Source organism: Molossus molossus, unplaced genomic scaffold, assembly GCF_014108415.1.
Source record: "Molossus molossus isolate mMolMol1 unplaced genomic scaffold, mMolMol1.p scaffold_m16_p_16, whole genome shotgun sequence".
Lineage (NCBI taxonomy): Eukaryota > Metazoa > Chordata > Mammalia > Chiroptera > Molossidae > Molossus > Molossus molossus.
The window spans coordinates 16,473,038-16,489,668 of NW_023425351.1; the positions used below are offsets into that span (position 1 = coordinate 16,473,038).

The 16,631-nt window shown below is 37.2% G+C and overlaps 1 protein-coding gene across 1 annotated transcript in view; it reads right to left on the bottom strand.

Moving 5' to 3' along the window:
- The window catches only part of TOX (thymocyte selection associated high mobility group box), a 325,875-nt gene that overhangs the window by 165,378 nt on the left and 143,866 nt on the right, over positions 1 to 16,631 (bottom strand). Inside the window, exon 2 of the mRNA XM_036264043.1 lies at positions 12,748 to 12,813. Within this exon, the coding sequence (XP_036119936.1) occupies positions 12,748 to 12,813 (66 nt within the window). The remainder of the gene's footprint in view (positions 1 to 12,747; positions 12,814 to 16,631) is intronic.

Below are 16,631 nucleotides of genomic sequence, written 5' to 3' on the forward strand. Positions count from 1 at the left end.
CAGAATGCCTTAATTTTTAATCTGCAAAATAATTTCTGAAAGTTCATAATAGAAAAATGCCAATGTTTAAACATGTTTTATCTTCTATTATTGAAAATTCTTGTAGCGTGATTCAAATAACTGAACAGAAAGCAGAGTAAACAGGAGTTCATTAGAAAAATAATAAACTCCCTCTGTATGTTTTCAGAAGTTAAGATATTGCATATAATGGTGATTTCTCTCAAAAGAGTTGGAACAGCATCAACATTATCTCCTATTTCTTTTGAGGAGACTTTCAGAAGTAGGTAGCTTTCAGATTCTTTTGTCTCTGCGTGAACAAGGGTTGAGAGCTTGAGACTATAATCTATTACTGTAGAAAGCTTCAGTCTGTTACATAAATCATCTTAACACTCAGCAAGAATTGTCCAACAGTGCCAAGCCAATGATCCTGCAAACATTTTTTTGTCTTTCTTCACATGTTAGACAACAGCAATAAATCATGTTCATTTAAAAACACACAATGTACTAATTTTTCAAGCAACAGTTATCAAAATGCAATTTTTAGTAGAAAGTACATTTATTTTATTTGTGCTCATTAGTTTTTGTAACCCGTGTTGAGTAAAGGGAATGAGCGCCTTGTTCTCCAGAAGCATTTGTGGTGCACCTACTATGTGTAAGGCATCCTGTAAAGTGTGATTTGCAATACAAAAAATTCTAAGATGCAGTTTTTTACAAAGGAGGTAAATAAGAAGAGATATAAGTATTTAGGCTCCCAATAAAGAGCATCTTCAAAGTGTTAGGCTTGGTAATATCAGAATATAAATAAAAGAGGAATGATTTGAAGCTGGGGTGATGAAGGGATTGTTATAAGCAGATTTACCTTGATGATAGGGACTGAAGAGCAGATGCTTTGGCTGAGATGCAATAAGTGATCAAGGGAGGACCACATAACTGACAAATGCAGACTCCAGACAATTAAAGCAAGGAGGCTCAACAGCAAGGTCAGGTCTTTAACCTTAAAGCAAACTTCAAGGGCAAGACTGGTTCCACCAACCAAAGAACCTGTAGGGTACCAGGCCCCATGCAAGCCGCTAGTGAGTCTGGTTTTTATTGGATTATGGATTTTCATAATTGAAAAATCAGTGAGCAGTCTGAATGAGACCAGAAAATAGGGTCAACTTGATGCCACCTAAGAGAATGTCTGACATGGGCTCTTCCTAAGGCTAGGACAGGCTGAAACTTGGAGGAGTCAGGGGTATCTGGGCCGTAAGCCAAGAACTCTCAGGTCAGGGGAGGGTGGGCAGGACAGTTCACGCTCCTCTGTGAATCATGACTGGTGCCAGGGCCTCCACTCTAGGGACCAAAAGTTCTTAACATTTACATATACACCTTTTTCCTGTCATGATTCATTAATGATACTGAAATGGGGAAGAGATTTGTTCTCTAAGTATTGTATGGGGTATATGTGAGTCTCCAAACTGTATTTTTAGGGGATATTTAAAAACTAACTGTTGAGTGCAGTTATTATAAGGGCCTCCTCTCTGGCTTGAAAAAACCCAAAAAAACAAGTTTCTGGGAAACAAAAAATATACTCTTGCCACAACCCACAATTGGATGATTAGGGAGAGCAGATTAAAGTGCAGAAGCTACTTCTAAAACCCTAGTAGGGATCCAAGGATGTTCTTCTGGTAATAGGTTATCATTCCACATTCAGTGTTTAAAGGGGATAATTAAAATATTTAAATTCAATTGTTTAGCACACAGTTTTATGTACAAATAAAGTCTACACTTTTTTTAGTATTCCAGATTTTTCAAATCTCAATTTAGTTAATATATTCTGAGATTTAGGTTTATGCTTTTTTGCTTCATTTTATAAATAATCCATATTAACCAGAAAAAAAAGAAGAAAATATACATGAAAAAAAAATCACTCTTAAACCAACTATTCTGGTAAGAAAACACACACACTATTAAAACGTGTATCTTTCAAGATTTTTTAGTTCATATTTGCTATTTTGTTTTAAGTTTTCGATTTTGTTTTTAATAACAAAAGTCAGAAATGCAACAGTGAGCTAGAAATGCTACATGCAAATCTCAGCTCATCTCTTAGTATATGTATTTACTCAATTTCTCTAAGCCTTAGTTCCCAAATCTGTAAAATAAGGATGATAAATCATGTTCAGTTCATTAAAGGTATATCAAGATTAAATGAGGTAATATAAATAATCTGAGAAATACATTGGCTCATAAGAGAATCAGTAAATGTTAGCTACATTATTATTACATCATCATACAATTTAATCTGATCACTTAAAATAGATTATGAATAACTTTTCATGTCAATTAATATTATCTACATTATTATCTAAATAGCTGTAAATTATATCATTGTGTGCATTTCTATAATTTATTCCATTGGTTTTTTTTTATTACCAAACATTTACGGTGTTTCTGATTTTTCTCTGTTAAGAAGCACGCTGTGATAAATAACTTTATCCATTTTTCCTTATGATAATATTCTAGAGTACTAAATAAATACTCAAATGGAATCACAGAATACTCAAAAGGTGACCTCAGAGACTATGTCTCCACTTTACAGATGAGAAAACTGAGGCCCAAACATGAAATAACTTGCTTGTATTTAGAGAACTAGAGGGGCACAAGGGAAACTCATAGCATCATTATGAAGTTGTCTTTTACATTTAATAATTAAATAAAATGCATTAGGTTTTTTCTTTTAATCCTCACCCGAGGATATGTTCATTGATTTTAGAGAAAGAAAGGGGGGGAAGAGAGAGGGAGAGAAACATCAGTGTAAGAGAGAAACATAGATTGGTTTCTTCTTGTATGTGCCCCAACTGGAGATCGAACCCAAAACCTGGGTATGTGCCCTAATTGGGAATAGAACCCGTGGCCCTTCGATGCTGCTGCAGACAACGGAGCCACCTGGCCAAGTCCACTGGCATTTAATATACTATTTTAAAATACTTACTGCCTTTGAGCTTTAATATATTTTCTTTTTTACAATGATTTTTATTCATGGTCAGGTTCTATTTGCTAAATCATACGCAGACAGAAAACACGGAGTTGAACACAGTATTGGCCTGTTTTTCTACACACATAATTTATATGTAAACTAAAATATACATGCTTTATGTCTTTATGGCCATTCTTTTCATTTTTGCCTATTGTGTGGAAATCAGTAAATGCTGGGTTTGTAAGCTCACATTCGGCACAAGGGAACCAGGTGAGCAGAGGAAGAGACTTGAGCAGATGGCCTGGGCTCTCGGTTTGCTCCTCCCTCAAACAAGGCACCATTCCTACTCCTCAGATTCCGACATGCAGCCCCGGCTCTGGAGCACTTACCAGGGACCCACTGCAAGTGGCTGCCTAGATATTTGAGGATCATCTCATGTCCTGAAGTCTTTCCTCAAAGAAAGTTTACAGTGAAGTGGAGCTGAAGATGAGGACATGGAAAAAAACAATACTGAATAGAGACAATTTCTATTTGATGAAGATAAAACCCATCATCCTTGAATTACTAGGACGGGGTTCTCTGGGGAAGACAGCAGAAAGGGGGGTGCAGAGACCCCTGTGCTCCGTCTACCTTCTGGAGGAGAAAAGGAAAGGCGGCCGTGGGTAGGAAGGTCCTAGACTCCGAGAAGGAAACTGAGAATACAGAGGAGGCAGAACAGCACAGTGGCAAAGCTTGGAAAAGAGGAGAAGGAAGGAATTACTGGTCTGGATAAAAGAAGACAGGGACATTTGTTGATCAGAATTTTTGTCTTCCTTTTGTTAAGTTGTATGATTTCTTTATATATTTTGGAAATTAACCCCTTATCAGATGTATCAGTGACAAACATGTTCTCCCACACAATAGGATCCCTTTTTGGACCTAAATAGACACTTTTCTAAGAGGCATATAAAAAAATGCTCAGCATCACTAATCATCAGAGAGATGCAAATTAAAACAACAATGGGGTTTCACCTCACACCTGTCAGAATGGCCGCCATCAACAAATCATCAAACAACAAGTGCTGACGAGGGTGTGGAGAAAAGGGGACTCTAGTGCACTGCTGGTGGGAATGCAGACTGGTGCAGCCACTATGGAAAATGGAATGGAGTTTCCTCAAAAAATTAAAAGTGAGACTGCCATTTGATCCAGTGATCCCACTTCTAGGAATATATCCCAAGAAGCCTGAAATACCAATCAGAAAGAATATTTTCACCCTATGTTCAAAGCAGTGCTATTTATAATAGTTAAGATCTGGAAACAGTCCAAGTGTCCATCAGTAGATGTATGGGTAAAAAAAAAACTGTGTTACATATACACAATAGAATACTATGCAGCTGTTAAAAAGAAGGATCTCTTATTCTTTTAGATGACATGGAAGGACCTGGAGAGTATTATGCTAAGTGAAATAAGCCAATCAGAGAAACACAAGTATCACATGATCTCACTTATTTGTGGAACATAATGAACAAAATAAACTGATGAGCAAAATAGATCCAGAGACATGGAAGCATGGAACAGACTGATGAACCTCCGAGGGAAGGGAGCCATGGGGTGGGAAGAGATTAACGAAAGACCTAATATATATATATATCTGCATAACCCATGGACACAGACAATAGGTCAGCGAGGCCTGCGTGGGGGCAGTGAAACCATGGTGAAGGAGGCCAATGGGGGGAAAGTGAGGGAACATCTATAATACTTTCAACAATAAAGATAAAAATATTAAAAGGAAAAAAGAAACCAGGGACAACAAATAAACACCTCACCTTGTACAGCTCTTTTTGTGTATTTGAAAAGAGATAAAATTGCTGCTTTTGTAGGTAAAAGATGGTCATATATCTGCAATTTCATTTGGTTCAACCTAATGTTTTCAGAACATTTGCACACACATTAACACATTGTAGTTATCTCAATACTAACAAGGATTAAGGTTAGGATGTCAAGATTCTAAAATAAAATGAAGCGTGGCTGACCAAGGATGGACTCTGATATGGGTGTTAGGCCTTCCCAGGCCAGTATCCTAGCTCTGATATTTACTTTTTAAAGCCTTTTCATTTTTATTTTTGTTTTTCCTATCACTCTACTTCTCTTGTCCTTGCTGAATTATTGTATTAAGTGTGATAATGGACGCAAAGCCATTTCTTAGTTCCTCACCAGACACAAGTAGCGGCCAAGTGACAGCTATTATTATTATTCTGGATCTAATTCATTCATCACACTGTGTGTAGGGGAATGTTAACCTAAACTTCCAGCCAAGCAGAAACTTTCTGTTAAAACTTAACCATCATGTTGATAAGCAAGAAGTTAACTGAACTCAGAACATAAGAAAGCAGCAGTAGATACTCGGTACAGAGGAGTCCAGTCTGCCTCTGAGGTAGCTTCCGTGTCAGGCTGCTGGCTCTGCCCCACCCTGCAGTCTTATTCCCTGTCCCCAACCACCGTTCCTCTAAGGCCCCTCGCTTTGTGAGTTCAGAAAATAAACTCACAGCGGATTTAGCTCTTCTTGAGGGAGGGCCTTCTCCTGAAATGTCAGAAAGCCCAGCTGCATATAGGAAAGCCTTCATTATTAACTCCAATCATGGCCATCAGAGCCCTTGTGAGTTTCAGACCAGGCTATTGCATTTGAATAATTTGATACTAGGACTCACAAGTCACTTGTTTGACTGCTAGCGAAAAGCTCAATCATCAGAACTTATAAACAGCAAGGAATGTATAGAGAGCATTTTCCAAGACACTCACCAATTACTTTCAAACCATTAGGGTTATAGGTATACATTTTTATATCCAAACTGAGAAATAATATAGATCAGAAAACATACAGGAGAAAGAAAAAAGTATGGATATAGATGAAGATTAAACTGAAACCTTTTTGAGTTTCTGGGAAGTCTAGCTAAATCCGCTCCCAAACTGAGGAACCGAAACTGCGAAGGGAAACTTGACACTTTTTTAAAGGTGTTTGGGTGACGGATGAGGATACAAGAAGGAAGTCCCAGAAGAGATGCAGGTGGGTGGAAAAAAACCCTCAGCTTTTCCAAGCCTCAGCGTTCTTGTACTACAAATGGACAAAATCACTCTTACTTGATATATTCGCATAACAAAATCTGAGGGTTTGTTTAGAATCCTCTTTAAGTGCCTTGGAAATGGAGACAGGTGTCATTGTTCAACATATAACCATCTTAGGTTAAATATTATATTGACTTTTTTAGACATTCTTTAGTGACAGGTTTATTATAATAAATGCCAGGGGAAAAAATCTAGTACGTTTTATATTGTAAAATTTAAGAGGGGGACCACTTAATTTTTTGTAATCGTTCATATGCTAAAGTGAAAAAAAATTCTTCAAAACACAATTTTGAACAAGCCGAAGGGCTGTGCTCAGGATGAGTCGCTGCACCAGAGCCTGGCACTCAGATGTCTCGGTGTCACTAACCTCCAAATGGAGCTCGATGCTTTGCGAATTTGGTTTTACCACCATCGATATTCCATTCAGATATTTTCATAATTTTTATCACTGAAATTCACTTCCCTGATGCTTGAAAAACATACTGTCAGACAATTATAATAAAATTGTTGAGCATATCAGCAACAAACATTTATTTTCTGAAGTAAAAAATGAGTCTTATGTTCACAAATCCCACAGCTTGGAAATGTATATGATACACAACATTTAACCTGTCAGCAGCCTCATTAGTGTCAATGAGTGGGAACTAGCAATCAGTAGATGGTGTGCTCTACATGTGTTTATGTTTTAAAATGTTCCTGAAATAGCTCCATTAAAGAGGTGGATGTAAAACATTTCTGCTGGACAAATGAATTTCAGTTTAAATTTTATGGTCTACTTAAATTTTTTGAAGAATTCATATTCTCATGTTAAATGATCATTTATAGCTACCAGAGTCAAAAACCAACTAAAAAGATATTAAATAATAAAGACTTGGGTAAAAAATAATCTGAAGTTCAACCACACCAATATGTAAATAATGAAGAAAATACGCAGAAAGACTGATGTGTGTTTGGCTATCAAGCGCCCTAAGATATATGTTTGTATGGCACCCGTATTCAGTATCCATACAGCTATTAAGACATTTTTATAAACTGTAAGAAATATGTGCGCTATTTCAAGATATAATTCTGAAAAACAGACTTCTATGTAAGAAGCCAATTTAGGAAGAAAACAACATAAACAATAGTAACTTGTGTGCTCAAGTGAAGCATCTTTTTAATTTTGAGTAATGAAGATGTCAAGCCAAATGCTAGAGTAGTTTAACTTAATTAGGTGGCCTATTTTTCCAGGCATCCTTTCATTTCCCATTGAAAACTCAGCTTGTATGCAAGGCAACAAGAGCAATTTTGTCTGTAATGAATACCTCCGGGACTGCACAGAGTAATCATTTGAATGTTACACTGAAGACTGGTTTGAGTAACTAGTTTGAGCTTGTTAAGATGCCAGACTTTGTTGGACTAACTAGATTACTCAAAGCACAGCAGCTTTGCCATGTTATTGGGTCAATGGTCAAAAAGTCAAGTTGACTTTACTCCTGAAATTTCTGCCAAAAGGAACCAATCTAAAAGTAATTGGTCTAATTTATAGTTCAAATTTATGTCATGATCATGGAAATTTTATGGCACATAGACAAGAATTTTTTTTCCAAAGTGCTCTTAGAAATACATTTTCCAGGCCCTTTTGTTATACCTCATTTACATTTCAATCTGGAGAATTTTCTCATTAGAAAAACATGTAATTAAAAATATAGATCCAGTTATTAATGTTTTCAAACTCAAAACATTATAATTCTAACAGATTTAATAAAATATTGTACAAAAAGGAATGTGGAGAGTCCTCTTGGTTCCACAACCATTGTATTTGCTTGGTTCCACAGCAACATGACTTTCTTTGTAATAAGAACTGTCTATTGTTATCTAGTCTATTATCACACTAATTCTTCGAGTCCTGTACTTGAAACGATTCTCTGAAAAGATGGGAGAGCTTGTGCCTATTGCCGATGTGTTGAGGCGTTGACACCAGACAGAGGGGTTGCTAGTAGAACTGAATGGGCAGGGCCAGATTTGCAAAATGTCAGTAATGCAGGCTGAAAATCTTTGCAAGCAGAAAACTCAAAGAATTAATGTGATTTTAAAACGTATACAAAATATTTGAATTCATTTACTCATCTTTCACCAAGAAATGTTGCATACCTCTGTTGTGTTACTCTAGGCACAGGAGATCCAGAGAGAAACAATAGTGAGTCCTATCTTCAGAAGCTCATAATCAAGTGAGCACAAGAAGGAAGCCAGTGCCCATTTTAGGGCACTACGCGCCACAGACGGGCCAATATGTGCATCAATAACTCCGACTTGTACACACTACACTAGACTCACTGAATTGTGAGTAGGGAAGAAACAAGGATCATTCAGCAACAGTGGGAGGAGAAATGTTCAGGTGACAGTGGGATGAGATGAGACGAGTTAATGAGAAACCGTGGGGCTTGGAACTTGGGCAGTAATTCCGAACAAAGAAAAGAGGAGACAGATTCAAAAGTTATGCAAAAATGTAGTCAACACTATCTGCAATTAACTCAGGGCTGAGTGATAAGGGAGACTGTCCAAGTCCCTGTCTTGAGAGACTGAGTAGGTGGTGTGAACTGTTGACTACAGGCAATACAGGAAAAAAAGAAGGTTAAGGGGTGAGGGAGTAGGTTGGAGGTGATGAATTTCGATTTGATGCATTGATAGGTTGAGCCCGAGCTGTTGTCAGGGACAAGTGTCCAGGGAAGTTAAAAATAAAACTCACATGAGGGGGATGCTCTAGATACACAGGGGCTCTTCAGCTTTTATATGTAAAATGTGTGGTTTAAAATGTATGTCCAGTGCTCAGTTGTGAGATTCTAGGAAAAAAATAATGTTGCTCTATTTTCTCATTGTTATTTTTTTAAACTTGAGATTTGAGGGCCCGGGTAAAAGACAATTTCACTGGGGAAAAAGGAAAGAAACACAGAGAGAAACCTGATCACAACTTGAAAAATAATCTAAAATGGGGTCTCAGGTCAAGACATTTAATATTTTGAGTTTACTATGATGCTCAGAATTAACAACAAAAATTGGTTCATGCTTAAGGGATATTTGTTCATGGAAAAAAGGAGGCAGAAAGGAAAGGAAGAAGGGGGAAGGGAAGGGAAGGAATCAAAGAAACAAGGGGGTAGGGCTGCAAACCAAACAGGAGGAAATGTTTTAGTGGAGTAGAGGCCATGGTCAAGGAGGAAGTGACTTATTGAAAATAAGTTACAATCAAGTAACCAAAGCTTCTCATGACTTGTCTTCGGAAAACTCTTCTGATTCTCCCTATTAAGTGACGATTTCTTCTATATGATCACCCATCTTCCCACAATAACCCCAGTGAGGCATGAAGGAGAGGACTTCCAGTGCCGGAGAACTGATGAAATGTGTTGTCAGCATGTGTGACGGTATCCAGGGAAAATAAGAAAGAATGATAAAATGTAACGGCAAATATTAAAAACTAAATGTAAAGAAACTACCTTTGTGCCATAGAAAGGTCTGATCAAGAGGACCAGACTCCTCTTCTGTTTCCTTTGATGTATACCATTCAGATGAATACCTGTGGCTTGAGTACAATCACAGGTGGGCCTCCAGGAGGTATTGTAATTCTAGGGGCTGGACTTTTTTAAGGAAAAGAGAAGGACCTCATAGCCTGTGAATCTGAGTGGGCCTGGGGAATTCTGGAGAAGAGGCTGAGCTTGGGTAAGAAGCCCAACCCTCTCTGCCTATTGTGTATTCCGGGACATGGTCAATCAAACATGACAGGTTAGGAATGAGAAAGGAGTGAGTTGATGAGGGACGATTAGTCACTCTTCAGCTGGCTTCCCTCTCATTAGCCCACTCTCACTTTCCCACAAACTCTGCAGGAGGTAACCTACAATTTCATGAGGTACCATGAAACATGGGTCCTCTTAGCCTGGGTCTGGAAACACACACAAAAATATTGCATTGAATGGTTCAAATTCTATCCAGAGTAAAAACATTTTAAATGGTGTTTAAATTAAAGCACTCAGTGGCCAGCACACTTGAGCTATTATGGGAGAAAATAGCCAATATTCCAAGAATGGAACCAGAGAGAAGTGGGAAATGTCACAAGTTTTTATTATGTACTTGTCAGGCTTATTATGTGGTGGTATATTCAATTTAAAACTGCCTATCAATTACAAAATTATATGCAAAATATTTTAAGGATTTGTATACACCCACTTAAGAGGTATAGAACGCATGCAGTAGATAGTGCCAAAGAGCCCCTTGGGACTGTCTAAAAGAATATCATTAATTTTTACAGTGTACTTCCATTGCTGGAGCTAGTCCAGCATTGGCTTTCTATAAAAATCATTTCAAGTTTAGAATTATGCTATTTGCTTGCAGCAACATCACAGGAGCAGTAGTGCACCATATGTTCCTACTTAGCAACTTAGTCTGTAAGTCCCAAAGCATGTACTGATTTGAAAATTGAACAGGAATTATAATTGTTGAGTGATGCTATGAGGCAAGTTGTCTTGGATTACTAAACTATGCAGATGTTTGATGTTATGTAGGAAAAGGAACAAAACTTTTCCTCTTTTCCTGCAGGATGACTAAAATCTCATTTATGGTTGCCAAAAGGGGTAAATTGATTAAAACTCCCTAAAAGAATACCAGGTAATGAATTCTTGAACACACTTTATTACAGTAAACAAAAGAAATGGTAGGTACAAAATTTAGCTAAGGCCATTCAACGTATGCAATTTGTGAAGTTTATTTCACCCCCTGAGTGTGTATTATCTTACATTAGCCTAATTTTTAAAAGCAGCACATTCTAAAAACTTTTTGTATATGCTGCATTATTAAAAACAGTTTGATTCCAGCATACAACCTGCCATATCTTTCCAAAGACAAAGTATTTGGAGCTCTTGACTTCTTCATAAATTTTCACTGGTATTTAAAACATTCCTAGTAACTCCTGAGTGGAATATTAAGAAAAATAATGTTAGCTGTGTGATTTTAGTCAGGGCTTAATATTATCTGTTGTACTTGAATTGACAAATCTAAGGACCCAAGCTGTTGTGATGTATATGCTTTGAATTTCTAATCCTTGATCCAAAAGTCTTTAAGAAGGACATAATGATTCTCTGAGAGGGAGCAGCTGCTTTATAACGGCAATCACTTATTGAGTTTGTGTTTCTACTGTTTCAAGCAAATTCAATTAGCCCTTACACTTCAAAACCCTAAAGGCACCAAAGAGATGATACTGGGTTGCTCTAATCTAATAGTAATACTAAACTTGTCAGTACAGTTTTGGGATTGATGGTTAGAAGAAAATTAATAGTAACATTTTTCATTTTTTAATCAAACAGTCCTATTCAGAACCACCTATGGATCTCGGAGGCTACTTAGCTGAATGAATTTAGTTCAGTGAGAATTTTAAATGCAAAGCTCAGCCTTCCAAAGGTATTCTGAACATGATCAACTCAGCTGAACGGAAGGAAATGTTGTCCAGATCTTTGAACTTCATGATGACCTTCTCATCTGAACAATATAGTGTGGTTTCTAGAATGTCTGCCAGAGGAGGCAGTGATCATAGTGACTTCTAAATGCAAAGTTCACCATGAGGCAGGCCTGCCTCTGTTTTGAGTTAAACTGAAGACATCTTGTTTTTAGAGACATTTCAAAGCCCCACAAAGTGCACCCCTAATGTATACATTAGATTTAATTCACTGACAACCACCATGGAAGAACAATAGAAGTTTTCTAATCCCCCTGCCCCACCCCCTCCCAGTTAACAAATCCGTTTGGGCAGATATGCAGGTGTTGAAAACAATAGTATTATGTTAGAGTTTCCACCACAGTCATTGTTACAGGAAACTCCCAGCTACCATGGTTTTATAGTCTTCTAGGAAAAAAATATGTTCAAGTCCACAAATGCTCCTGTGAACTCGCCCTCACTTTCATTCATTCATTCATTTATTTTTGCTTGTGGTGTTCTTACATATTACGTTAACCTGGTACCCTAGGGCAGTTATAATTTTACTTTAAATGCCCTTGTTGGATTAAAGGGCCTGATCTTAAGTATCTAAAAGTAAACAGCCAAGCACTGACTTTTATAAATGTAACCATTTATGTTTTCATTGGACTTTTGTTGTCACCTCTCGTGATTAAATACCTTGTCACCCATTCCTAGTGAAATGGATACAAACGTGCCCTTGAAAGATTTCAATCATATCATGCCTTCTGGCTTGAGAGCTACCCACCCAGTAGATTCCAAAAGCAGCCATATAGCACTCATCAGCCATGTGATCTTGGTTATAAATATAACACTTTATTGAAAACTGCCCCAACAGTGGCTAATTAAAGGTATTTGTGACATGTGTATCTTATAATGATTAACTTGTCTCCAGTCAGAAGCACAAATAACCTGCACCTGTAAAGACTTTATTTCCTAAAGGTAAAACAACTGTTTAGGAAAGATCATGCTGGCAAAACAGCTGCTTGCCGTTCTGGAGGGGAAACAAGGTAGTATCTTTCAACAAATGCCAACTCCGGTGTTTTCTCAGCTCTATCTCATTAACTGGAAACAAGGCTTAAATGCTTTGTTTATAAATTATGATTATTCCTGATTGCGGCAGTTACTGATAGTGCTACTCATTTGCAATGCAACTCTTTGAATTTGTTTAATTACAATTTGAAACAAGGCAGAGAAGATTAATTAACCCACCTGGCTGGCTGGCACGTAGTCCTGGCTCGGCTCTGTCATGCTCATATACATGTTCTCACCGTCAAACTGCGAATGAAATAATAGTAAACATTCAGCAATCTTGACTGAGGACAGGTTTTGTTGTTGTTGTTGCTGCTTGTTTGTTTGTTTGTTTGTTTTTCACCATCATACTAAAAAACAGTGGCCATAAAAAAAAAATACTGTGGTTGGGAATATGGAAAATCTGTCCTAGTGAGTAAGCACATCTTTCCTTTGATGTTTCTGCTGTCATCCTTCCTGACCCTGAATGTCAGTGATTTGGAGTAATTAGTGCTCTAGTAATTACAGCAAGCAAGCAAGAAATGAATGGTTTCCTTTCATCTGCAATCTGTTTTAAAACAAAATGGTTCATTTTGGGCACCCTGTATACATACTGAAGTTCAGTTGTAATGAAGTATTAAATGAATGGCACGATTTCTAGGGGGAAAAGATAATGGAAAATAAACTAAGGCACAGCTCAATGCATTCTGAGTTTAGCTCTCAAAAATGAAAAAGTGCAGAGTTTTCATAATAGACTAGAACTGGCTTCATCAAAATAGCCTTATGATTAAAATTTTTAGCTTGATAATAATATTTGAGAAAAGCATATGCCACTACATCTGTGGCTAAGAATGATAACAGCAATGAATAACAATACAAATATACAGGCTCAATTTTTAAATTTCCCTCGCTGAAGTTTTTCGAAGACATAGAATTAATATAAGTATTACATATGCAGAGAAATTCACACACAAGTTTACAAGTTAGGAACAAGATGGGAGGAGGAAATTCCCAGAAACTGCAGAAAGATGGACTAGTTCAAGCAACAGCATTGTAACAACAACAACATACTTTCCATTAGTTGGGTTTTTGAAAGTAGTAATCACTCCATTCAGACTTAATCCTCAGCTATCTTTAGTCATTTGATAAATGGGAAAGGCATTCCTTTTTTCGTTAGAGGAAAATTTTTCCCAAGGAAATAATCAAATGGACTAATAAAGCCAGCGTCAAAGGGCTGAGTCTGAATATTCGTTCCCCGGCAGACTAATTTCAGACATTGGAACTTGGAAATCAAAAAAATGACTTTTCAAGGCAGAATGGTGTTATTGATGGAGGTGCAAACACAAAGTAATGTGGACTTTTTATGCCGTCAAAATAGAAAAAAATTGTGCTATAGACATCGCACTTTGCCATCTATGAGCTACTAGCTCAAGAAGCTTGTACAAAATCTAGGGACACACCGAAGCCTGTGAACTGTAGTCAGCAGCAGTGGGTGCTCTGAAGATTCACATAAACTCAACTGTATGAGTGAAGACCTCCCTAAGGACACTGAGGCACTCAGGAAGTTAAGTTCAAAGAACCAAAAATTTCTTTAACTATCATCCTGCAAATATATTTCATGTTATGTGAACAAGCTTATCTAAACAGAGATGAAGTCACTTATTGAATGGTGTGGTTGTTAAGACAAACCAGAAATAGCACACCAAGAAAAGACTAGCTGGACATTTTGGTTGCTTTGTCATCTGGCTCAAGAGTCCTGAGCCCAAGTGACTTACCCAAGGTAGCTTTTCCATCAGTCAGGTGATCGATCACCTTCAACCCCAAGAGAGTTGTAGCCCCGGTCAATCTGCCTGTTACTTCTGACAACTCCAAACCTTACAAAGCATCATTTAACATTTCTCCACCCTCACCCACTGTTGGTTTGTTTGCAAATGTTTTTATTGCTAAGATGCCAAAGAACCATTTAAAATATGGACAGTTTCTCTGATTATAACAAACTAAATCGAACAGAAGTAGTGAAGTGAATCAAACACTCCACTGCCTATGCATATTCTATAAATGTGTTACTTTCTATTTCATCTTCTCTAACTCATTTGCTAAATCCGGTATCATTTTTCAAGCCAACTAAGGCTTTGGAGTTTTGGTTTTAGTCTATCCAAAGTGTATGCTAATTAAGCATATTCAATGTTACTGCTCTTGACAAGGACTCTTTACTCAAAAAGTACCAATGCTTAAGTAACATTGAGCCAAGGCTGAAATAGCATATTACAATAAAAGGTATGGTTCTATAGGCATAACTATTTTATTGAATACATTCTATATCCCATCACCTACCTGCATCTTTACAATGAATGATGGGTATTATCTGATTTAATCTTCATAAAAACCAAGATTTAGATATTATTACCCACATTTTACAAATGTGGGCTATATTGAACTAAAAATCTTCTGCACGGCAAAAGAAACCATCAACAAAACAAGACAACCAAACAAATGGGAGAAGATATTTTAAATAATATCTTTGATAAGGGGTTAATATCCAAAATATATAAAGAACTCATACAACTCAACAATAGGACAACAGACAATCCAATTAAAAAATGGGCAGAGGACCTGAACAGACACTTCTCCCAAAAAGATATATATATGGCCAACAGATATATGAAAAGATTCTCAGCTTCACTATCTATTAGGAAAATGCAAATCAAAACTACAATAAGCCCTGATGACTGCATGGCTCTATCAGCTGGAGTGTCGTTTCATACACCAAAAGGTTGTAGTTTTGATTCCCGGTCAGGGCATGTACCTAGGTTGAGGGTTCTAATGATTGCTGTTTCTCTTTCACATTGATATTTCTCTCTCTCTCTCTCTCTCTCTCTCTCTTTCTCTCTCTCTCTCTCTCTCTCTCTCTCTCTCTCTCTCTCTCTCATCCTGTCTCTTGGACATACTCTTGGACTAAGGAGGAAAAATAAGCCAAGTTCTCAGTGGGCACCCATGCCCTCCCCACATAGACAGTGTTAGGTTAATGTTATCATTGTACTTTTCACAGTTCCACCCAATCCCACCCTTTCCAGGAGCTGGTTCCAAGGATCTCAACAGGCCTCATGCAGATGCAACATGCTTAGAATTCAAACTGGCATGGACATATGTCAAGCTGTCATACAAAGTAGAGTTATATAATGCAATAAAGTCCTAGAATGGTGGTCTTGGAAAGGTCTCTGAAGGCATCTTATCTGAACCCTTCATGTTATGATAGAAAGGAACAGACTTGTATTGGCCATGTGGTCCATCTGTGAATAGAATAAATGTCTGGATTTCCAGTAAAAGAGTCAACTATAACATACTGCTCTATACTCCATCACTCATAAAAAGTAGGGGATCAGACACTACAACCATTTGTGCATGGCTTGTTTGTATACCCCACAGTCCTGAAGGCACAGCATTTGCTTTATCACACCAATGACCCCACTTTACTTCACTTGGACAACATATTAGATGAAACTTATTAATAATTATTGCAATAACATTGTTTCATTCAAAATTGCTAACTACATTGCTTTACTCTTTATGTTTATCACAGTTATTAATTCGAAGAATCAACTGAATTTAGGCATTAGAACTTTTCAAAATGTATCTAAGCATACCAGGACTTTTAATTTCCATGTTTCCTCTACTTAAAACCTGAAGCAAAGTTTGAAAAAAACAAATAGGCTGACTTATTTGAATCTAAATGTAAATGGCATCAGCTCAGGATTAGCCTTTCTGACCAAGTGCTTTATACTCTTTATTGTGTTTTTATTTCAAAGCACCAGGGGATGCAATCACATAAAAAGTCATTTATAATCTTTACTCCAGTTTTTTGAAATTGTTTTTAGAGGATATTAACCAAACCCATAATCCCAAAGAGCTTTTCAAACTAGGTAGTTATTACTTCTTCTATTTAAAAACTGAAAGCAGACATCCAACACCGTCTGAACATAGTGAATGATGAGCAAAAACGGGCAATATTCGGCTACCGAAACCACTAAAACAAGAAAAATCAAAGATAGAATGTGAAGTGTAAATCAATCATTAGCTGGTACAGG